This window comes from Grus americana, chromosome Z, assembly GCF_028858705.1.
Source record: "Grus americana isolate bGruAme1 chromosome Z, bGruAme1.mat, whole genome shotgun sequence".
NCBI classification, from domain to species: domain Eukaryota; kingdom Metazoa; phylum Chordata; class Aves; order Gruiformes; family Gruidae; genus Grus; species Grus americana.
This window is the reverse complement of record NC_072891.1, coordinates 23,146,569-23,170,440: the sequence shown is the minus strand read 5'-3', so window position 1 is coordinate 23,170,440 and position 23,872 is coordinate 23,146,569. Positions and strand designations below refer to the sequence as shown.

Here is a 23,872-nt window from a genome sequence, read left to right as displayed (position 1 = left end):
TTTAGCTGGATCCCTGAACTTTGACAGTTACCCTCTCCAGAGGATAACGCAGAGGTCAGATCGTACCTTTACTCTGACAGTATTATCACACCATACCACATACTGTATATCTGCATTATCCTAAGATACAACTCTCCTCAGTACTTAAACATTACCCTTTATTATACATCAACTAATTTATATTTGTTTTTTTGTTCTGTGGTTTGTTTTTTTTTTCCATACAGAGAAAATGCTAGAATTATATAACCATTCTTTATGGTATTCAAATAAATCTAAATTCCAGATTTTTTTTACAAGGAGGATGGAATGCCCAGCTGTTTGTCCACTCCAACAGCTCTTGCAAATAATATGGCACATCCTGTGAAATGAAACCAGCCACAAAAAAAAAAAAAACATTAAAAATGTACACACACTAAAAGTAATTCATATTGACAAGTAAGGAATGTTGTTTATTAAGGCTGTGCTTCAAAAAGATGATGTTTAGGGTTAAGTAGCCTTCATCAAGGCACAGAATGGGAAGAGGTAAGCACAGCTGTCTGTAGAAGAGAAGTTATGTACAACCACTAGTGAGGTGTGCATGCACGCAAACACAATTTAAAACTGCACAGCTGGTCTCTGTAACAAAACTGAACGTAGTCAAAAGGAAATACTGTGACTTTTTAATGGCCACAGTTTTACTTCATTATTAAAAACATGGCAAATATTTCCAATCATAAAATCACAATTTGAATAAATGAAATACTTTAAACAAAGTGCTTCACAGATCTGAACCCTGCATAGTTGTGCCGTCTGGTCTAGAAGCATTTTGCAGACATCATAGGAGCATTTCACACAAAACTGATTATGTCATTCAGTGAATAAGAAACAGGACATTTCCACAGACATTTCTAATGTTTTTACACTTTCAAGTAGTTGAGTTCTTACGGCCACTGGGTTTTGTAACAAATATGTGCTACAGCAGTACGGGTTCGTGGATTCCTTTAGCAGCAAAGGCCTGTTTCAAAGGGCACGTGGTCTTTTCGGGTTGATCTGTTTACTGGCCTGTTCCTCCTCTTGTAGAGCTGCCCGGAAAGATTTCACTTTATCTTTAATGAAAAAGAGAGAATGAGTACTGATGTGCCTGTGCTCAATACAGATCTTGAAAGCCCTTGATGCTCCGCATGCCAGCCCCAATGCACAACAAAGAACATTCCTCTACAAAAATAGCTGATGCTGAGCTACAGGGGGATTGAGATAAGCCTAAATTCCATACTCACCACACAAACAAGTTGCTTAGCAACTTAGTCCCTTCTTAGATGCTACCCCTGTCTCTAGGCAGGACAGGGTTGGAAACTGTATAATTGCATTCCCAGCATGTAACCTGCTCACACTTAAATTCTGCTCCTCACTTACAGAGTATTGGGAGATACACACCACATACATCCTTTTCCTTCCCAGCACTATCCAAACCATCCTTAGAGGCACACAAAATTGCATTCAGTGTACGATGAGTCACTTCCGTACATTCTAAAACCCAGCAGAGTAAATTCTACTTCCCCCCTGTTTTTCTATGAAGATGAAAAGCATTTGTGATTAAATTTTGGAAGTTAATCACCATAAATAGATAATGCATCATTCATTTCCTAACTATAAAACAATGGGAGAAACCTGAGAAAGGAAGTGTGTCATCCTTTCATATTTCTATTCCTGTCTTCCTCCATTCCCTAGTATATGTCCAAGAATGGGAAGAAGGAAACCAAAGTGACAGCATAAAAATGTCAGTCCCAGAGTGACAAGATGTATTGGGTTTGCATGGCAAGGTTTTGGTAGTGGGGAGGCTACAGGGGTGGCTTCTGCAAGAACTGCCAGAAGCTTCCCCCAGGTCCAACAGAGCCAATGCCAGCCGGCTCCAAGATGGACCTGCTGCCGGCCAAGGCCGAGCCCATCAGCCACATTGGTAGTGCCTCTGGGGTAACGTAGCTAAGAAGGCAAAAAAACCCAAAATGATCTAGGAGCAGTTTTTGCAGCCAGAGGAGTGAGAAGATGTGAGAGGAACAATCCTGCAGACACCAAGGTCAGTGCAGAAGGAGGGGGAGGAGGTGCTCCAGGCACCAGAGCAGAGATTCTCCTGCAGCCCATGGAGAAGACCATGGTGAGGCAGGCTGTCCCCCTGCAGCACATGGAGGTCCATGGTGCAGCACAGATTCCACCTACAGCCCATGGAGGACCCCAAGCCGGAGCAGGTGTATGCCCAAAGGAGGCTGTGACCCCATGGGAAGCCCACGCTGGAGCAGGCTCCTGGCAGGACCTGTGGCCCCACGGAGAGAGGAGCCCACGCCAGGGCAGGTTTGCTGGCAGGACTGGTGACCCTGTGGGGGACCCACGCTGGAGCAGTTTGCTCCTGAAGGGCTGCACCCCGTGGAAGGGACCCACGCTGGAGCAGTTGGTGAAGAACTGCAGCCCATGGGAAGGACTCACGCTGGAGAAGTTGGTGGAGGACTGTCTCCCATGGGAGGGACCCCAGGCTGGAGCAGGGGCAGAGTGTGAGGAGTCCTCCCCCTGAGGAGGAAGGAGCGGCAGAGACACCGTGTGATGAACTGACCACAACCCCCATTCCCCGTCCCCCTGTGCCACTGGCAGGGAGGAGGGAGAGAAATGGGGAGTGAAGTTGAGCCTGGGAAGAAGGGAGGGGTGGGGGGAGGTGTTTTAGGATTTGGTTTTATTTCTCATTACTCTGATTTGATTGGTAATAAATTAAGTTAATTTTCCCGAGTTGAGCCTGTTTTGCCCCTGACAGTAACTGGTGAGTGATCTCTCCCTGCCCTTATCTCGGCCCAGGAGCCTTTCGTTCTGTTTTCCTCTCCCCTGTGCAGCTGAGGAGGGGAGTGATAGAACAGCTTTGGGGGGCACCTGGCCTCCAGCCAGGGTCAACCCACCACACAGGAATAAAAGAAAAAAAAAAATACCCCCACCCCTCAGCACTCAACCCCACACTTGAATTTTTACCAGTATAGCATGTCTCCTGTAGTCTAAATAGTTACAGACACTAAAATAAAAAAATCATCTCCATGAGGTACCAAGCTGACAAGCTGATTTTAGAAGAGAAGTGGAAGAGGCAATTTTTGGCACAAAGAGAGGCTGACAAAATTCAGACAGAAAGGCTGCTGAAGAAAAAAGTAAGCTAACGACCAAGCTACTCAGAGCTCGATGCCACTCTTAAGCACAGTCTTGAAAATGACAGCAGGCTCCCTGCTACACTACAGAATGCAACAGAGCAGGAACTGGGAGTTCCTACTACTTTTCCCTCATTGCGTTATCTTCTTTCGTACAGTTTATTTGGATTTTCTTTTTCCTTCCTCTGTTGTTTTGGAACAAAGGAAAAGAAAAGGTAAGTTGCAGGATTGAGTTTATAAAGCAGAGATTTTTCCTTTAAACTAGGATGAATTGAGCAAGTATCTGAACTTGCTCTTAGGCAGCAGAATAAATATACCTTCCACAGGACATTGCAGGGCAGCATAAGGGGAAAAAAGATCCTGAACATAACCACACTCTTTTTTATCTCCTCATTATTACTGCAAGTCTCCATGGCATAGGAAAACACAGTACTAATAATTCACACACAAGTGATTAAAAGAATCTACCTCTAAGTTCAGTCAGAATATCAATTTTTTGCTCTAGAATTGCTTCAAGTTGAGTAGCATAAGAATCCACATCATAGTCTACTTCTTCTGTCATCTCAAGAAGAGCTTTTTCATCTTCCAGCCATCTAATAGATTCCTAGAAAAAAGTTTAAAAAAACCCAACTAAATACATTAGCAAAGTCTCAAGACAAGTTTCAAGACAAAGAGCTGAATTAGACCTCTTCTCAAAATGACCACATTTTTCCTGTCTAGTCCCCTCAATACAATAGATTTCAATCCCCAAATGAAACCTTATTCCTAATTCAGCAAAATTGTATGCTTTCTACATTGTTTCTTAATTCCACTGGTCACACCAGCAACCAATAACCCCCAGCTACCCCAGTAGTCTTCAAATTCAAACATTAGGTGGTTGTAAAGCTAAGAAACTCAGAGAACAGAACTTTATGTCATGGTTATGTCCTCATAGGCAGGTATCAAACTCTAAAGTCAGGTTTCAATTTTAAGTATGGGCCAGTTCCCACTGACTATAATCGTAGTGTCATTACTACAGTCAAAGAGCCAAGATAAGTCTGTCCATAATCAAAACCAGTTTTGAGAGAAGCTGCCTGAAAGAAGAGCTATTTTAAGCTCACTATTGCATGAACTAACTCCCCAGATAGATAAGAGTACTGTAAAGACTGGTTAAAGCAGCTCTTAGGTATCTTTGCACTCCAAATATTACAAAAAAAGAGGAAAAAAAAAAAAAGTCTTGCAGCAAAGAATGCAACCAGGAGCTTAAAGCTTACATAACCATGCAAAGCTGTGCTCAGGAGAACTGATCCATTGAAAATGCTTTGATTCAAAAAAAGAAAGCAGCTGACAGTTCTAGGCATGCTGGGCCTGAAATACTAAAATTAAGTCTTTTCCTCTGTGCTCAGTAGCCAAAATAATATTGAAAACATAGTTCAAACCCCATGTATGTTTTTGGCTTTCAGGACAGATGGAGCTCACATTGGGACAGAACTGATGTCATCTGATGTAAACTCATACATCCAAGACACAAAGGAAGACCAACACCTCAAAAGCACGCTTCATTCTGTTGATCTATTTTAGACATTTTTGTTAGGAAAAGACGTTTTGTATCAGCAGCTTCCAGAAGAAAGCTGACAGAAGACAACTTCTGCCAAGTTCAGCTGGTAGGTTTTGTATTGGTACAGCTCACCTCCACCCACAGTGCAAACAAGCCATGCTGCAAACGAAGGGAGCCAAGGCTCGGACACGTTTCCTTCCAGTGACTGCTGGGAGGAGCAGTCATCTCCAGGAGAAGGCCAGAAGGACACACAGAGGCAGTAACATCTTAAATTAATGCAGCTTGTCTCTCCATAAGTCTCTCCATAAGCGTTAGGACACAGCTACAGCATATGGTGTATGACTTTCACGCTTATGCATGTTTTACTTCAGGGCTAATGTTTCGTAATAACTAAACCTCTACATCTGTTGTAAAATGTGTTATTTAGCATCCTACTGTATTATGAACACACATCAATGTTCCACTAAGTTAGATACCTAAATTGAGGAGATGGGTGTATTCCCTACAGGTTTAATGCGCTGCTGTTTTCTTGCAGCAGGCGTGACAAATGGACAGCCTGCCTAAAGACTCTAAGGTTATGAACAGAAGGTAATGAACACATTTCCTTCTGAAAACTAGTAGCTCATACTTGTAGTAATAAGTTTATTTATTTTGTGAATGTAAAAGGCTCCATGGCGCTGATCAGCATTACACTGCGTAGGCGGTATTCCTTCCAAAGACCCTGACTAATAGCAAGTGAAAACCTTTGTGTATCCATAAAAAGGAGGCAAACAGGCAGTTAGAAATGTATGTATCTCTTCTGCATCTCAGTATCTCAGAGAGAGATGTCACAAAAGGATACTCAAATGAGATAGCTGGAGGGAGTACTGCAGTATCTTGGAGGGAGATGACCACACAGAAATGGTGCTGGTAGAGGCATTACTATTAACTCCTAGCTCTGGCATAGGAATTACTGGCATAGATTAGACAGTGAAATTAAAAATTTCAAGACCAATCTGAATAAACTCCCTGCAATTAGTTAAAAAACCCACGTTCACTAATGCTGGAAAAGGACTACAACAGAAAATATAGTGAATAGCAAAAATAGTAAAAAGAAAACAGCAACTTTTCTTATGATGAATACAATCTATTTAGGAATGTGTGTTGAGAAGAAAGTGAAAATTTTACCAAATTTCTGGGATTATATGGAAATATGCTTCTCTTTCAACATGAGGACAAAGATTAATGGTTATGGGATCTGTCCCTGTTTGTTTACTACAATGGGCTTAGCATAATAAATCAATTTAGAAATCTCTGACAGCAGCAGAATGACCAGATCATAACCTGCATCTTCAAGAGTATGCGCTTTCATTGGGAAAACCTGAAATCCTGGATCAGGATAAAACAAAGTAGAACTCTATCTTTTACCTGGAAGACAGCCCTGTGGTCTTCAACTACTTGCTCTTCCATTTCCACCATCTGTGACACAGCTTCATGGAAAGTAAACAACTGCGGAGAAACTTCCTCTTCCTGAAAACAACAGTTAGGCTTGTTAGTCTGGAAAGAACCGTGGCTACAGGAAATATATTGTGATCCATCTCATCACAGAACATGAAAAGAAATATGCAAAAGGCAGAATCTGTCAAAAATAGAATTTAATACTTCTAAACAAGAAAATCTCCAGAAATTAGTGGAGAGGGCAATAAATTAAAAATGTTCACAGAGTTAAATTTAATGCATATTCACTAAAAATGTCCAGCCACTACTCCTGAATATAGGAAAACAGAATATTTCCCATTGAAAAAATACTGCAAAGAAGAAGTCACAAGGGAAGGATGCTAATTTCTAGTAGGTTTTAATGCCTACAGAAAACTCTGGTTTTCTGTCAGGGCTTTTTGTTGTGGATATCACAATAGACAGATAACAATTTAAAAAAAAAAGGGGGGGAACAGCAATTACATTCAATACATTTCAGGAAATAAAAATTAAATTAATCCTTTGGGAAAAAAAAAGTGGAATAAACGTGAGGTGAAAAATCTAAAATGTACATGCTGATTAATACATTAGAAGAATGCTCAACTCCTGTTGAGTCATGAGGTTCAGAAAGGACCCCCTTGCTTTCTAAACTCCTCAGAGAGGAGCCCAGGTGTGGCTGGATCCAATCCTAGTCCCAGACTTGATCAATGATTTATGTCTAAAGGATTATATATGTACAACCAATCACTTAGCTAATATTTCAAAATTTAGCATGCTATTAGTCACTTACTGAGGATCTGTTGCAGCAAGGAATCTCTCAGCCTCAAAACCTCGAGGAACAACCTTGAGTGGCATCCCTACTCAAGGGGAGCTCATGGCATGCAGCCTGCTGCCGTGCAGTAGAGCTCAAGGGGTTCTGGGCTGTCCACTATTTATAAAGTAATACGTTTGACTTAGTTATATTTGCACACCAGCAAGACATCTGGGTCGCTGCTCCAGACAGCCCTCGGCCACCATGTTGCCATCCATCCCCAAATTCCAGCATAAGCCAGATGCAGCCATCACAATCCCCATTGGTGGTTATGGCTTAACGTGGGGGGGAGCACACCATCACAATTTACTTAATGATCTTGCTAACGGGCTACAAATGCACATGAGTCTGGATTTGCTCTGCCATTGTATTTATCACCGACTCTTCCCATGTACTGCTGTAAGCCACTCACGTTTTGTTCACAAAGCAGTTTGAGATCATCTCTCTGAGGAGAGCTCCCCACACCCCACTGTGTCTCCAAGTCCTCAATCTGACTGGGAGGATGGTGTATAATGGGACGGATATCTCCTGCAATGCTAGGATCCACTGTCAGCTCCTTCACTCTATGAGCAGAAAATGTTTCATTTATAAATTAGTAACTTCCTGTGCCAAAAAGTCACAACCAAAAATAAAGTTCTATGGGTTTATGCGCAATTAATTCATTTAATAAGGATGATGATGTCAGCTTCACAAATTTAATGTACTTTCAGTGACAAAAAGATGTTAGTCCAACTCCTAAAAAGCATGGATCATTTAATTTCAACTACTTGCAGATGGATTACAGTCCATCTTCTAGTAGGAGGCATTTTCTGATTGAAATCTTATTACTCATTAACAGTTGAGAGCGCAAAGATCTCCAAACCGTCAATAAAAAAATCAGTACCCCACTAGCTGTTATAAGCAAATCCACCAAGAATTCTGAAGAAAATAATAATTTGCAACCAAGTATCTCAGAGAATGAACAGATCCTTTAATTAAAATAATTTCAAAGGTGAAAAAAATCTTATTAAAATGGTAAGCTCTTGCAGCATGAAAAATTTAAAAGATTGATAATGATTCTGTCAAAAAAAAGGCCCATTTAAAAACCAGTTTATGAAAAAGGCACATCAAAGTCTGCAAGTATAGCAAGTTTTAAAACATATTCTTCTAGGGGAAAAACATTTTTTTAAGTAAAACATTTTTTTAAGTAGCACTTATTTATTACAATGAAAACTTTTACATTCATCTTCAGAGTGATGAAAAGTTTTATGGATGAAAATTGTTTTCTTTTTTAATTAGATATTTTCAAATTACCCTAAACACAGACTTGTCAGATTTGGTCCACTAAATGTACAAAGCTGACATCACCATTTTTAAAAAAAATGTATGAAGGAAACTAGCAAGCCTGGCTACAGAATGTGGATGTTTAAGGAGGGTGAACAAAATACTGGGAAGATGATTGCAGATCATGCAGAACCATCACCTGCCAAACAAAATAAAAACAAAGTATGTGTGACTCAAGGCAAGGGGACTAATGGAAGGTTGGTCTGTAAAGTTACATAGCCAAAAAGAAAACTTAAAAATAAAGATTCCACGTATAGAATGAAGTAGACCTGGTGACTGAAGGAGAAAAGTCGTCATACTCATAGGAAGGAGAGAGATCAGAGCGACTGCCACTACCCTGTGAGAAGGGAATGTCCGAAGGACTAATTCCAAATTCCTTTACTCTGCAGCAGCAAAATACAGCAGCAAATTAAAAGAAAATGTTCTCATAAACACAGTTAAAATGACAACTCTTTGTGTAGCATACTTCTGTAATAGTTTAACTATAAAATTATATTAAAACACAAGTGTGCCAACATATTTAAATCTTCTGTAAACAGAGTTACAGATCACTAAGAAAATGAACAAAACTAGTGCTGCTAATTTGCAGGGGACTGTAACAGCAGTGTTTTCAGAAGTGTAATTCCAGATTTCAGTCATGCAGTTAATAAAATTTGGTCTACATTCAATATTCCACTAAACAGCTCCTTTTAAAATATCAAACCACTACAGCTACAAAATTCTTTTCTGTCCCATCTTACACTGCACACAAACTGGTTTCCAGCACCTAAAACTAATTGTACTATGAAAATGATGTATTGCTAGAAAAAATTAAAATACTGCAGAAAACACATGAAGCAACTTTACAGTGACAGGCATTTACTCCAAAACAACATATAAATTTAACACTAAGGGGAAGAAACCATTTCAGCACAACTATTTAGTATACTAGAAACAGGCATTTAATTAGTTTAGTAGTGTCTTCTTCTGGAGTCACTTCAGCAATGCATATTCTATACGGGGTAAAACATCCAGTAAATCGTGATCCATGTGCAGGGTCCTTTATTATGTGACTGTAAGCAGGGGAGTAGATGCCTCCTTCTCACCAGGAAGGAAATCACGCAGACTGGCCCGAGCCAGGCAGATTTGCTACTAGCTCCCTTGATCCAGACACAGAGACAGACATTCGGATACCAAGAGGAGCGGGTGGTAAGCTTTCCTAGCAGCCCTTTTGTGCCCAATTAGCGACTGGCCAGAGGTGCCCAGACAAGCCGCAGGCATGGTTCTGCTTTTTACTGGGGCAAGCAGGCCACTAGATGGTAGCCTCTTCTGGCCTAACCAGGGTTTCTCATTGCCCAGAGGCTGTTTTGCCTCCTTTGTTCTTGGCAGCAAAGCACAGGAGGGTCTCTGGGTCGCAGTCTGACTGGAGGGACATGCAGGACCTGATCACCCCATCTCCACAGACAATTAACGAAGGAGAACTGCAGCAGGAGAGGGCTCCTTTCACACTCACTGAAGATAGATGAACACTTTCAGAGAGCAGTACACGTCCCAGAGGTGCTGCATCAGCCTCTAGAGGTGCTAATTTCTCTACACTGATTATAAAGTTCCTGGTGGATTAACTGACTCTTTACTGAGGGGTCTCAGATATTTGCCCGAAGTTGGGAAGTATAAAATTTCATGTATATGCATGGAGCAGAATGGCAACTGCAGGCAATTCCACCAAAGGGATGAAAAAAACCCCACACTGCAGAAAGGTATTTCAGCCGACACCCCAGGGAATCATCATGAACAGAGACTAACCCTAATGCAAGAGATGGCGCCTCCAGAGCAGGGGCAAAACTAATAGGGGCATCTCTCACATTCCTTGCAACACATATTATCCGGATAATGGCTTAAATGCAGTTCCTATTGATTAATTGTAATGGTTACAAAAAAATGACAATTTAAATTAAATGTGAGCCTGGATCAGTAATTTGGTTTTCATCTTATTAAGAAACGTAAGTACGACAAAATTATTCAAGTAGCTAAAATAATTCTGCATCATGGAACAACAGTATTCCAAATGTCAGTGATGAACAGTCAGTATAGGTATAAGCAATAACATTTTCCATACCTGTTTGCGTATCTCAACGTATTTAGAGTGTTTTCACATGATGCCATCCCCGGAGAAATTGTAGCGATCTGGAGAAAACAAGCCACGTGTTAATAAATCACTTCATACAGATGAAACGGTAGATGAATTCAAATTAACTTTATCTTTTAATCTCCAGTTTCGTTTGAGATCTTCTACAAAAACTGTCTACTACGTACAGCTGTTCTTATACAATGACATATCAAGGAGACAGATGTCAAGTCAAAGCTTCAATTTAATTTTTTTAGCCATATCTGGAACACTAAGAATTCATAGACATTTCAGTCAATTTCCCTCATCTCACTGTCTTGGTAACATAATTTCTAAATGCAAAACTCTAACTGAAAAAATAAAGACTACTCGAAAAGGCAAATAAACAACTCAGTAAAAAGTAAATCTAATATATCCTGCAAACAATTACCAGATTCTTATTTTTTTATATCTTTGTAGGCTGTTCTCCGTTCAAACAGACTGTATACTGATTTCAGAGATCTATTTTGGCCACAGTCCAAAACTGTACTTAATAGTAGTAATGGTAAGGATGTGTTTAAAATTTTTCCGAAGTAAAGATATTTTTTTTTCTCAATTAGAAGTTATCAGTAAACATTACTTGATAGCTAACTTATTATCAGACGTATCTGGAATCTATACGTCTTTCCTTTTCCACATAAATAAAATACTCTAAAGATCTCACCTTCTTTCCATCACTCAGCAAAAATAATAAGTGTGATCAGGCAACAGTGGCATCATTATTTGTCCTAGCTTCTCCCAGTAGTCCAATTTTTTTCATCTGTGCCCCTTTCAGGAAAGCCATAAAGGCACTACCCAGGACAAACACCTCTATGATCCTACACACTAACATTTTTTGTGGCAGCACAGCATCAGGAGACTGAAAATGATGAAGATTAGATAATCCTGGTCTTCTCTTTCATCCTGCTGCTGCCATTACTGTACAAAATCACGGGTAGTCATCCTGACAGGAATTTCTCCTACTGGGGAGAAAGGAAAAATACGTGGTGGGAGGGGGTCAGAAAGTCTGAAGAGCCTGCTACCATACAGACTTAAGTTTAAATCTCTAACAATGGTACACATCAGTTACTAATGAAAACAACAAATGTAGATTTTTAAAAAATCATATGATTGCATGTGTCTTTACACATAAAGTGTTCTAGGTGGTAATCGACAAAAAACTACAAGTTCCTAAAATCCTTCTGCTCATTTAACATGAAAGCTGCATGCATCTCTTCCATCAGTTCAATGTTCAGAGCACAGCACACAGGGCAACTGCCCTAACACCAGGGGACTGCTCAACGCTTTGAAGCACGTAAGGTACAGCTGCTATAGGGCAGTGCCGCCGTAGCCATGCGGATACCCTGTTCAGGGCACAGGAACCCGTGTACAAGACTCAGTCTGTTGAACACAAGCTACATCACGTGTCCTCATGCCTCAACAAGCCCGGTCCAGGCAGGACAAGAGGACTCCAACCTCTCTGTTGCTTGCTTCCTTATTCGTAATTCAAAATGAGGATGGAAAAAACTGCACTATTTATGGACAAGAATATCTTTAAGGACCATAGTTACCATTCTTCCTATTTCAAATGGGTCTACATTACTTATAATTCACCACAGTGGGATCAATGGCCCTTTTCGGACACTGAAGTCTGGGGTTCCTTCTCCCACCCCAGAGGGCTGAGGGGTCTGGCACTTCAGCTATGACTGCAGCAAGTCAAGGATGCAGCACTGGTTAGAAAATGAGACTATTCTATGTAGCTATCTTGCAAATTTCAAATTGTGATGATACGTTATCATAGAATCGTAGAATAGTTTGGGATGGAAGGGACCTCAAAGATCATCTAGTTCCAACCCCCCTGCTGCGGGCAGGGACACCCTCCCCCAGACCAGCTTGCCCAAAGCCCCATCCAACCTGGCCTTCAACACTTCCAGGGAGGGGGCTGCCACAGCTTCTCCGGCGAACCTGTTCCAGTGCCTCACCACTCTAACAGTAAAGAATTTCTTCCTACTAGGTAACTCTTAAAACAACTTTAAATGTTTTTTGAAACTATTTAAGGACAAGGACTTCAGTAAAACTGCAATAACTAATAAAGTTCAAAATAACCTATTTAAGCTGACTGTATGTTTCTGGATTTCTTCAGACCTAAGCAGATCCTAGTCATAACTATCCACATTATGAAGTTATTTTCAAAACAGTTTTTTAAAATTTGAAGGAAAAAAAAAAAGTTTCCAAATTATAGTTTAACCTTATATACAAAAGAGAATGCTCCATCCCTAAAGATATAACTTTTAAAATTGCAACAGTAAGTTCATAAACAATAAAAAGAAAAGCCAAATAAAAATGAAGTGTAGAAATTACCAAATAAATTTGACTCAAATATCCCACTTACAGATTAGTATGTCAGAAACCAAGTGGCCCAAGGAGGTATTTCATACCAGGACATTTCAAGAATCTCTTAGAAAGTTAAAATCACAAGTTTTTACTACATGATTTTATATGCATTCCATATTGAAAAGCACCACATATTTGCAAAATGTCTTACTCTGTAACAACACTTTAGAACACTGGATCCAATCTTTGTCTTGTTGAGGAATCCGTTTGCAATAAATACGTACTGACAAGCAAAACCAGCATCTTAAAAGAGGTCTTACATCTTACATGTTCAAATTTGAATATTTTCCAATTGAATAATATTTCTATGTTGCAAACTCATTATTTTGCCTGTAACAGGCTAAAATATTTTGGAGGAAATACTATCATGATCTACGTGTCATCTTGTGACAGTTATAACTAAGAAGTTCTTCTACGCTTTAACTTACATAAAGTAGACACTTCCAGGGAATATAGCAATGATCTATACAGTCAACTGTAGAAATGTGAAAGTAAACTACTAATTATTAAACTATTTTTGCACTCACTTTTAGAAGTTTGAAGCACCACGGTTAATTACATGGCTCTGCTGCAAACTAGCAGTCAGCACACCTGCAGGGTAAGTACTTTTTGATATAATATTGTTCAACTTTAGCTATCATAAACCATAATGACTTGCCCTTTTCTTTCCCTGTAAATTTCATGAGTAAAATTTTGCCAGTGTATGATGTAAAACCTACACATGAACATGCTTACAAACCAAGCACACCCTGCCAAGGATCCAACTGCAAATACCACAATGGAAAGCTGAATAAATTGTCTTGATAAAAGAGGCAAAGGAAGACCCAGAAGAGGGGTGAAGCTGCTGATTGTTATCCACTATTCCCACCACCTGGCAACTGGAGTGCAAATCTCGTTTCCAGGGAACTGGAGAGGACTGGAGGTAATTCCAGGCTAAGGTAACTCTTACACCTCACTCAAATCAATATATGCTGTTCAGAAACCTGTCAGATAGCTAGACAGGCAGCTTTATTCTGCACCCATCTAGTTATCACAGGAACAAGCGCTGCAAATGCGAGCACTCAATTCAAACAAACATAAAGACGCAGTGTAGGTTTCTTTTCTTTCCCTACTTCCTTTCAATTATAAATCAAGGTTAGCCACAGCCACCCAAGTGTTCTTCCTCCCACATCAGTATCTTAGAAAAAACTTTGCTGATGAAATTCTTGATGAAAATTACATGTAAAACTAAAACCAGAATGTCACAATGGGTTGCAGTACTGAGAAACTACATGGAAAATAACGGAAAAACGAGTTTGAAAGCAGTATCTCATCATGAAAGGGTTTTCTTATTCTCAATTGTAAAGTGACTGTAGTTATGTGAATGCAAAAATAAAAAAATACTTCAAGCATATTTCCACTCACTTTCAGAGGGGATTTTTTTCCTTAATTTTGAACTATATTGAATATAAAATAAAGGAACGCAAGCTTTATCAGAAATTGAACACCCATAGATGATGCATTATTCCTGATGGCATTCTCACACATTTAAATGGTAAAAAATGTTATGACAACTCTATGAGAAGAGTAACAAATTAAATAAAAAACTTCACCGAAACAAAGACAGCTTGTTAGCACTTCAAGGAGGTAAGAGCGATGGTGAGACCTTAATGAAATATTCACAAATGTAAATTATTCTACGTACAGAGAGTAATTTCCAACAGGCTAACTTTCCAAATCTTCAGCAGTGTGGACACACTAACGAGAGACGCACAATTTAGCTTTCTGATCCTTAAGAGGATTTATGAAGTTATATCTCAGTGGAAAGAAAACAGTCCTATCTTTTCATCAGAAAACTGAAGGAGAAAAAAAAAGATTAATAAAAAATGCTCTTTTACCATCTCTTTCAAATTAGAACCATACCTAAGAGCTAAAGGGAAGAGCAGGCTGCCCCAACATCATGGTTTTCATGTTGTGGTCTGCAGACTTCTCTGGTCTCTAGACTAATTAATTCCAAGGAGTGAAAACTAACCAACACAAACAAGCCTAGCAATCCGTCTCCACTGCTGAGAGTTTGAGTTTCCATAAGGAGAAATGTTAAGGATGCACAAATAAAACGACTGGACATCAATGCTTTTATGTGTCCTTTCCACTGCGTGACAGAAAATTTCTGGTTCTTAGTCTGATGCAAATGCACACTTATACAATACAGAACTATTCATTCCATCTACCCCAACTACTTACCCCCTCAACAGCCTAGAGCATATTCTGATGCCTTTGATACCAATTTTAAATTTGTCTTTTTCATTTAAAGATCGTAACTCACCACTGTACTTCCAGTCTACACCACTTCAGGAAAAAGTCTGCGTCAATAAACAATACTCTCACGTAATTAAGACATTATTAAAAATAAGCAAACAAACAAAAAAACTTCTCAAGCTAGAACTGTTTCTAGCTAGGTGCCTAGCTAGAAACTACAACAAGCAGTAAGAAAGGCCAATAAAGAGTGAGAACGGAGCAAGTTACCTGACATGTCTCTGCTGAAAGTCTCACTTCACATACAGTGTCAGTTAGTAGATAAACTTAAGTCCAACGTATTGCCAGTAGCAAGTGACCAATTTTAAACACAAAGGCCTAAATTCTCAGTGTCTTTTCTCTTTTTAATTGTTAGAACAAACAGTTAACCAACCAACTTACCATACAGGTACGGGAGTTTTCCCCTATGAATGAATCTCTTAGCACCTGAGTAAGTTTACTTGCTCTGAAGGGTGTATGAGGTTTATTTCGGCCTAAGGCTCTAATGCATTCCTGAAAGAACAAAACAGGTTTATTTATTTTTCTTTAACATAGGTTGAGTAAATATAATACAAATGCAGTTCAAAACCAGAAAATACATGCCTTAATTATGTTGCTGTACCCTAAAATATTAAAATTTACTGTTAAAGCTCAGATTCAAGAAGTGTTAGGCTTTTAGCTCTCATTAAGTTCAGTAGGCAGATAGGAACTTAAAAAGAACATAGGAGCCTAAAAACTTTCTGAATCTCGTCCAAAAGGTTAACATCTAATGTGTCCAACAACAAGAAGAAAACAAAACAAAACAAAAAGTCAGTGATGATGTTAAATGTTCAGACTAACAATTATTTCTGATTATCAGCTGCAAAAGCCTGAATGATCTACAACCTCCACCAGCAGAAGCAGCGTGGACAGGGACACATGTTAACTCTATTAATTAAAAGCAGTAGCTCTGATTCTGACTCTACCACTAACTTACTTTGCAGCTTAGAAGAAAACAAACCTTCTGAAAGCTTCCATGGGTCACAAACCTAATAAGCATAGCTCTCTACTGATGTACTAATTATTGGAAAACACTTGAAAATGTAAGACATTCTCTGTTGTAAAATATTCTTCATGTGAAAAAACAGGGATAAGGTCTCCTCTTTCATTCACAAGGCTCTGGGGCTAAACTAATATTTGCAATTGGTTGGAGACTTCCAGTGAGAAATACTGTACAGATGTAAATATTATGAAATTACTATAGAAGTTACAGCAACAACTAAGTACAACAGCACAAACCAAGATCACACTAATCTAAACATCACTTCTGCCCACTCAGAGGTCTAACATGAGCTAGTAAATTACTTCTTACACAAAAAAGTTTAAATTTAAATTTCTGTGTTGTTGTTGTTGTCATCATATTTTGATCATTAATTTAGTTTCTGCCTTCACCTTAATAGTTTGTGCACAGGCAACTCTTCAGATGCGTGGCTTCCTTGGTACAGTTTTAACACGTCTACACACAGAACTTCTTCAACCAACCATACTTCAAAAGCTTTTCAAATTAGAGATTTGCTTTTAACAGCACTAACAGACAGAATGGCTTTTGTGTTACATGAATAGTTCTACAGTAGTTCAGCTAATCCTCCAGCTGCAGCCACATCCTTGTGGCCTTTGGAAATTTCCTAGAAACAGCTTCTTCCAAAAGCCAGGCAAGAAACTGTGGGATGATAATCCAAGAAAGCATTGCGACTGTGAAACAGCATAAAACAGAACTAAAAACAGGCTCAGAATAAAACTGCCATGATACAGAACAGGACAAACACAAGGGCAAGTTGGCTTTAACTAAAGTGATTATTTAAAAAACTCACCATTTTATAGAATGGACACAGCTCAGATAAACAGAAAGCCTGAAGCTTGCTGAATGTGAATTTCACATGCAAATGCTCAAAAGGACTCAATACTTGTGAGCAAGGCAGTGCATTCCTTGAATTTTTTTTAATTTGTACATTAATACTATTCTCATATAAGGAGAAAAGCAGATTAGACAGGAAGAGGGGCAACAGATTTTCAACAAGTGACATTACAAACTTAAAACAGTAAGAAATGTGTATGTTGAATTACTGATATGGCAACCAGCAAATTTAATTAAGATATTTTAATTTACTATAATCATTTTTAGTTTGCTTACTCTTGAAAAATTAATCTCCTTACTAGTAAAAGGATTATAGGAGGACACTGCCAGCTTCTAAATTAACGGAGTTTTTAACTACTTTTGCTTTTCATCACAGCTCAGAAAACCAGGTAACAAAATGAAAACACTACTTCCATGTAGAGACATTACAGAAATAACTTCCTGTACCAAAAATCTGAACAGGTTAAAACAAGACTGATATCCAGATGCAAACAGCAAATCTTGGATTAGCACCAAAGATCACTCTTCAGAACACACTAGTTTAATTCAAGCTTGACAATAAAGTCAAGGGTCTTGAATACAAACGGAAAAAGTTGTGTAATGTTTTTGGGGGGACAGACGAAAAATGGAAAACTAACATATCATTGAGAAATTTGTATCTTCTTGTACCACTCTTTACTGCAAGACCTCCATTTATTTTTATTTCCCCTTCCTCATATAACTTAGATCACAACCACTAGTAGAGCAGCAGCAGAACCTTTCACTATAATTAAAAAGACAAGCTGTAGGAAAATCAACTAAGTATGTTTTATGGGTATTGCACTGAAGGCACTAGCCAGTATAAAATCAACAAGTAAAACAAAAAAAAAGAAAAACAAAACAAAACAAAACCAAATCAGTTTTATTCAGTTACATTTGGAAACAAGTGATAATGTCAACACAATGTTGCTTGCATTATTTACTTTGATGCTAAATCAAAACAGGCCACAGTTTTGGAACTGCTGCTTCTAATTTTTTAAGGTGGCACGCAATTTTGTAATGACACATTACACGTTACATTTTGTGGTGTCTTGTAAGATCTGCTAAGAATCAGATACAAGTGTGCTGGGTTTGCATGGCAAGGTTTTGGTAGCGGGAGGGGCAGCTACAGGGGTGGCTTCTGCAAGAAGCTGCTAGAAGCTTCCCCTGTGTCTGACAGAGCCAATGCCAGCCGGCTCCAAGATGGACCCACCGCTGGCCAAGGCCAAGCCAATCAGTGCCTCTGTGATAACATATTTAAGAAGAAGAAAAACACTTAGAGAGAGAGAGCTTTTGCAGCTGGAGAGAGGAGTGAGAAGATGTAAGAAACTCTGCAGACACCAAGGTCAGTGCAGAAGGAGGGGGAGGAGGTGCTCCAGGCGCCAGAACAGAGATCCCCCTGCAGCCTGTGGTGAAGACCATGGTGAAGCAGGCTGTCCCCCTGCAGCCCATGGAGGAAGGATGAGGGGGTGTAGAGATTCCACCTGCAGCCCATGGAGGACCCCACACCAGAGCAGGTGGAGGCACCCAAAGGAGGCTGTGGCCCCAGGGGAAACCTACACTGGAGCAAGTTCCTGGCAGGACCCGTGGACCTGTGAAGAGAGGAGCCCATGCTGGAGCAGGTTTGCTGGCAGGACTTGTGACCCCGTGGGGACCCACGCTGCAGCAGTCTGCTCCTGAAGGTCTGCACCCCATGGAAGGGACCCACGCTGGAGCAGTTCATGAAGGACTGTCTCCCATGAGAGGGACTCCATGTTGGAGCAGGGGAACTATGAGAGGAGTCCTCCCCCTGAGGATGAAGAAGCGGCAGAAACAACGTGTGCTGAACTGACCACAACCCCCATTCCCCGTCCCCCTGTGCCGCTGCGGGGACAGAGGTTGAAGCCGGGAGTGAAGTTGAGCCCGGGATGATGGGAGGGGTGGGGGGAGGTGTTTTAAGATTTATTTCTCATTGCTCTACTCTGTTTTGCTTAGTAATAAATTAGATGAATTTCCTCTCTAAGTTCAGTCTGTTTTGCTCGTGATGATAATTAGTGAGTGATCTCTCCCTGTCCTTATCTCGACCCACAAGCGTTTCGTTATACCTCTTCTCCCCTGTCTAGTGAACGAGGGGAGTGAGAGAGCGGCTCTGGTGGGCACCTGGCCCCCAGCCAGGGTGAACCCACCACAACAAGTCTTCTCCCAAGTGCTGATACTGAGAGTAGACCTAAGCAAAACTAACCAACAACTGAGATAAGTTCTGAGACATTCAAAACTCCTGTTTTCCCAGCTGAGACCAAAAAATTACTTTCCCTATTTAGACTGAACCTCTTTCAAGCATTATAAAACAAACCAAAAGAGGCACATGAATATTTAAATAGTATTTCTTAGCTCTCTTGATGTGCCCTAGATTAACGTATGAAACTCTGTAAAACAACAGACAATTTGCTGTAAAGAAGAGTAGTCAAAAATGGATTCTAACTTTCAAGGGTTATTTTCATCTATTTGTTAGTTCTTTCTGGATATGTTGCTGTTGTGTTGCTTTAGTGAATTAATTAACAGCAGTAAATAAATATGTTGTAAAGGTAACTTTTTTATTGAAAAAAAAAAAAGAAGAAATACTGGGATCAGTAAGAATATTTCCAGTTAGTATTTTGGACCTTGAGTACCAAAGTCAGTCATCTGTCCTCCCATTTTAGATATATATCAGAAAAGACTTCAAATTTAATGACTGGGGATTTTTTGTTGAGGGTCAGGGGTTTTGTGGGGTTTTTTTTTAACCACATGCAAGTTGATAGCACAATGTTTCTGCAATGTTTCTACTTGGTAATTACCAAGTGTTCCTTCAGGCATTTAAAGGAAAAATCAATACATTATTTTACCTGTCACATCAGTAGACAATGTAGACAAGCAAAGCCTGCAAAAACACTCGTTTTAATAGTCATTGCTATTATATGTAGAAGGTTTCCACCTACTCAAAGGCAATGGAAACATTTCAGTTACCTTGAGTGCTAAAAGGCTCTTGTTAATTTCCGCACCTTCCAGTCGTGTCTGCCTGTCTGCACTGGAAGTATCTGCTCCTCTTTCATTGCCAGCCAAATCAATCAGAGAAAATTTACCATGCAATTTCCCTTTCCTTCTGAGAATAATCTGAAACACTGCATGGCTTCGAGATGAGTGTGCATTTGCAGATGTCTGGCCAGATGTCCTTTAAACAAAAGGAGAGAAGGGAAGGACATATGAACAGGTGAAGGACCATAACTGTTTAACGCACTAACCTCAGAATGCTATTTTTTTCAGGGCACAGCCCAGTATTTTCTTACATATGTTGACAGCATGCCTAATGTTCTTGTGGACACCAGAGATACAACCCTAATAATTGGATGTACGTAGTACAATAATACTCTCTTCAAACAGAAATGGAAGATTAGTAACATTTTACTTCCCTTTTAAAAGCAAGAATAATCAGATCTTCAGAGATTTCAGAATATCAGAGAGTTGATGGCATTTTTATCTGATCAGGCAGAAGACTACGCACAAGGATAATTTTAAAAACAACGAAGCTGGATTCTTAAAAAAAATAAAAATTTTACGCCTAACCTCTGTCACTACATATCAAGGCCTTTCAGAGCTGAAGAATCTGGCAGTATTCCAGATTATAAATGATGTAAATTTAAGTCAGTAAACTGGTTACATAATGCATGCAGTTCACAGTCTGTAGAAAAATCAGTTCTTATTTCTCTCGAAGACAGAGAAACTCTAAATATCTTCATATAAAAGGTAGGAAGATTCCTTTCTTGCAACCACGTTGCATATTAAAAAGCCATCACTATGAAGAGACCCCCAAAAAGTCATGTTCTGATTCTTTAATGTACAATGAAAAACTGCTGGAAGCTATGGGAGATACCTGCAGCTGTTGCCTATTTCAATAAGCTTAAGAACATCTTCAACACATTTCACTTCCCGTTCATGTAATCCCACCACTTGGACTTGCTGTTTACCATCTTCTAACACTCTTAATTTTGTCTTCCTGTTCAACAAGTCAAAAACCTTAGCGGAAGGGGGAAACAGAACAGTTAAAGAGGAGCTTTAAAAGACTTTTGTTTCAAATTAAAATATGCAAATCATTCCATGGAAAAACATGATTGGAAGTGTAAGGAATTATTTTTTAAAAACCTTTTAGTACAAAGAGGAAAAAAATCTTTTATGTGACAAAATCTTTTTTGTGAAAGAGAAATTCCACCTTCCTCAAAGAAAGATCAGCTACTTACCTTACCACTGTAGATCTCAAAATATGTTGAATATACTTGAAGCTCTAACTTCTTATAGTTTGGTTTCTTTAGCATTAAAAAGACATCTCGAGCTGTGAATATATTTCCAGGATAAAAAGAAATCTCATTGCATATTTTCATTTAGTGAAGACTCATTAATGCACAATAGTAATTTACAGCATCTGTCCTATTTTGCAAGTATAGCAGATAAGTTCAGTCAACCAAGTCTAAAACATCGCAGTTTTAACTGCCACATTACAATGGAATATGCAGAAAACCCCAAAATTATTAACTTAACTGTTATATTTATTACATTTTTTGAAGTGACCTATATATATATTTACTTTACTATGCAAAGACTAAACGTATAGGAAGTACTTTTCATGTTACCAAAGCTCCACTGTAATGCAAAATATGTAGACTCTTATGTTAGTATGACAGGGAGAAGAAAAGTTATTGATCTCAACTAATTTGCAAAAAGCCAAAAGACCAAGTCTTACCTGCAAGTGCATATATTCCATTAGAACAATCTTGGTTCTTTCCTGAAAAGTCACCACCCATAGTCTAAATTAAAAAAAAAAAAACAACAAAACAAAAACCAAACCCCAAACATAAAGATCACAGAACTGTAACTTAGGTATTTGTTACTTATTAGAACTTACATAAGTGTATCATACATAAAAAGTGTATTGCTGACATGTAGAAGAAATACTTACATGGGTCTTTCCACTACCTGTCTGCCCATATGCAAAACAAGTGGCCATTCCCCTTTCAAATATGGTCTCCACTAATGGTCGAGCTGTAAACCTTAAATGCAAAAAACAACAGTACTTGAGAAACCGAATTACTTTAAGATGCCATTACCACAAGGATGCTATAAATTATAAGGCCAGAAGTGACAAAACTGGTCCTGTATTTTGAGAGTCCAAAGGACATATCTACATTAATTCCTGAACTAAAGAGACTGCCAGTTCTAAGGCACTGAAATATCAAAAAAAAAAAAAAAGTTACAAGGTCTCTCCCATTTATTTTACAATATTATCCACCTGTAAACCCCAAGGAAAAAAAACTTTCCTTCTTTTAATTATGCAACACAGCACAGCTTATTACATGGAGTTTGGAGCTCCCTAAATAAGACAGAATTAGAAGACATCAAAATAGGACAGTGGAGCACATGAATACTTAGGTTTTGCCAATACTACAATTCTGCTATAGTTTTGCTTTTGTTTTTTTTTTTTTCTCCCTAAATCAACTTCCAAGATTAAATTTAGAAGACAAGTGGCCAAAACAACATTGCACATCTTAATACTTTGAGAACATACATACGCTGAGACAAGGCTCAAGAAAATGGATACCCAAGCTCTTCAGAATGGAAAAAATATAGTTATCCCTGAAGTATTATTTGATGTGTCCAAAAAATATTATCCAAAGTATCATTTTTCTATTTTACAAAATTTATTTTTACTTAAAAAACCCACAGAGTTACTGTTCCTATTTCAGCTGCTTATCACCATTATTTAATGAAAAATTCCAAAAGCAAAAGGTAAGCTAATGGAGGGTTACCAACGGAGGTAAAAGTCTCTCTGCAAAACTCTTTCTTAACTTTTCCCAGGTATTTACACATAAACTATCTTTAAGAGAAAGAAACAGGAACAATTCTTTACAGAAACACTGAGACATTACAACCTCTTTTCATTCCACTTTGGAACAAACACAAGATCACTTACAAAAATAATATGGGCAAGACAGCAACCAAGGATTATGCAAAAATCTAAGTTTAACTGAATCATGAATTTTCATCAAAAATATACCAGATGATACCTGGTCAGCCTTAGTCTTTCTTTTATGCTTCTTCTAAACATATAATTCCTTTGTCCTCAGGAGGATATTCCCATATTTTGATGTTTGTTCTTTTTTTATATAAAATACAACTCCACAAAGCCTATCCACCTAAGAAACACACTCCATTATCTCTGTTTAACTGAGTTTGAAATGATTTATTTTGCTGATCTATAAAAGAGGGACTTATTTATATCTATTTTAAAGTAAGGCAAAACACAAACGTATCTCAAAAAGTTTTCATAAAGCATTATACAACTCCAAATGGTACCATGCCAAAACGGTCCAACTTTAATTTTTCTACAACCTTTATTTGCAATCTTGATCTTTCAGAAACGTAAACTCTGGTTCTCCTTTAAAATTCAGAAGGCATATTTATTCAAACCAGTGCATGTTTTTTAATATTAATAAAAACTTGCAACTCAGTGATGCAGCTCATGGATTCAGAAATACTTAAAATACAGCTTAAGCAAAATAATAGTAATTAAAAAAAAAAAGAGTAGTACTTTTCCTTTTCTCCCTCAAAGTGAAGAACGATTTTCAGTATAGAAATACAGTGAGGAATTTTAGCATACTGGAAAAAGCTACAGTAACTTGCCAGACTGGTTTTTTCCCCAGTGTGACCTTGAAGTTCTGGCAAGAGCAGATGACAATACCTATCTTGCTCTTACTTTTGTCATTATAAGCATCCTTGAAGCAGACTGCCCTTCAAATAATAATCATTATTGTGCCAGATGAGGGAGAAGGAGAAAGCTTGTACTGCTACACAGACTGGAGAGTTACTGTTTCAGTATGAACACAAC

General features: G+C 38.7%; 1 protein-coding gene across 5 annotated transcripts in view; it reads right to left on the bottom strand.

The window, feature by feature from the left end:
* Positions 1–182: 182 nt before the first annotated feature.
* The window catches only part of KIF2A (kinesin family member 2A), a 58,619-nt gene continuing 34,929 nt past the window's right edge, over positions 183–23,872 (bottom strand). For 2 of the 5 annotated variants that reach the window (XM_054808792.1, XM_054808794.1), the window contains exons 10-21: positions 21,947–22,037; positions 21,731–21,794; positions 21,231–21,322; positions 20,867–21,009; positions 19,963–20,167; positions 15,471–15,581; positions 10,374–10,441; positions 8,548–8,661; positions 7,368–7,518; positions 6,097–6,198; positions 3,621–3,756; positions 183–1,085 (exon numbers count right to left, since the gene is read on the bottom strand). In XM_054808792.1, the coding sequence (XP_054664767.1) occupies positions 1,000–1,085; positions 3,621–3,756; positions 6,097–6,198; positions 7,368–7,518; positions 8,548–8,661; positions 10,374–10,441; positions 15,471–15,581; positions 19,963–20,167; positions 20,867–21,009; positions 21,231–21,322; positions 21,731–21,794; positions 21,947–22,037 (1,363 nt within the window). In that variant the 3' untranslated portion in view covers positions 183–999. The remainder of the gene's footprint in view (positions 1,086–3,620; positions 3,757–6,096; positions 6,199–7,367; positions 7,519–8,547; positions 8,662–10,373; positions 10,442–15,470; positions 15,582–19,962; positions 20,168–20,866; positions 21,010–21,230; positions 21,323–21,730; positions 21,795–21,946; positions 22,038–23,872) is intronic. The other 3 variants (XM_054808795.1, XM_054808796.1, XM_054808793.1) reach the window with 2 other exon arrangements.